Here is a 239-nt window from a genome sequence, read left to right as displayed (position 1 = left end):
TTCCTTCTTTATTTTGACCATTGTTATAACTCGGAACACATTTTCTTTGGCAGGCATCACCCCAACCAGATTTATCCAGTGCATCAGTATCCATGACTCCTGTCACAGCATCCATACCCTCTCCTTCAGCCCGCCTCCCTGCCAGTGTTTCAGTGACAGCCGTGAAGTCTGACTACAGCCACGGGGCAAGGCCCTCCAGCCATCGCTCCTCACCCTCTGTGGCGGCGCAGCTTCAACTG

The 239-nt window shown here is 53.1% G+C and overlaps 1 protein-coding gene across 1 annotated transcript in view; it reads left to right on the top strand.

Moving 5' to 3' along the window:
* LOC119590653 (inner centromere protein A-like) overlaps window positions 1-239 on the top strand; it is a gene marked incomplete in the record, with an annotated part of 50,715 nt that overhangs the window by 47,971 nt on the left and 2,505 nt on the right. Inside the window, 1 exon segment of the mRNA XM_037939328.1 lies at window positions 54-239. Coding sequence (XP_037795256.1) covers window positions 54-239 — 186 coding nt within the window.

This window comes from Penaeus monodon, chromosome 27 (assembly GCF_015228065.2).
Source record: "Penaeus monodon isolate SGIC_2016 chromosome 27, NSTDA_Pmon_1, whole genome shotgun sequence".
Classification (NCBI taxonomy): domain Eukaryota; kingdom Metazoa; phylum Arthropoda; class Malacostraca; order Decapoda; family Penaeidae; genus Penaeus; species Penaeus monodon.
Note: the sequence above shows the minus strand (reverse complement) of the source record. Positions and strands in the feature narration are given on the sequence as shown.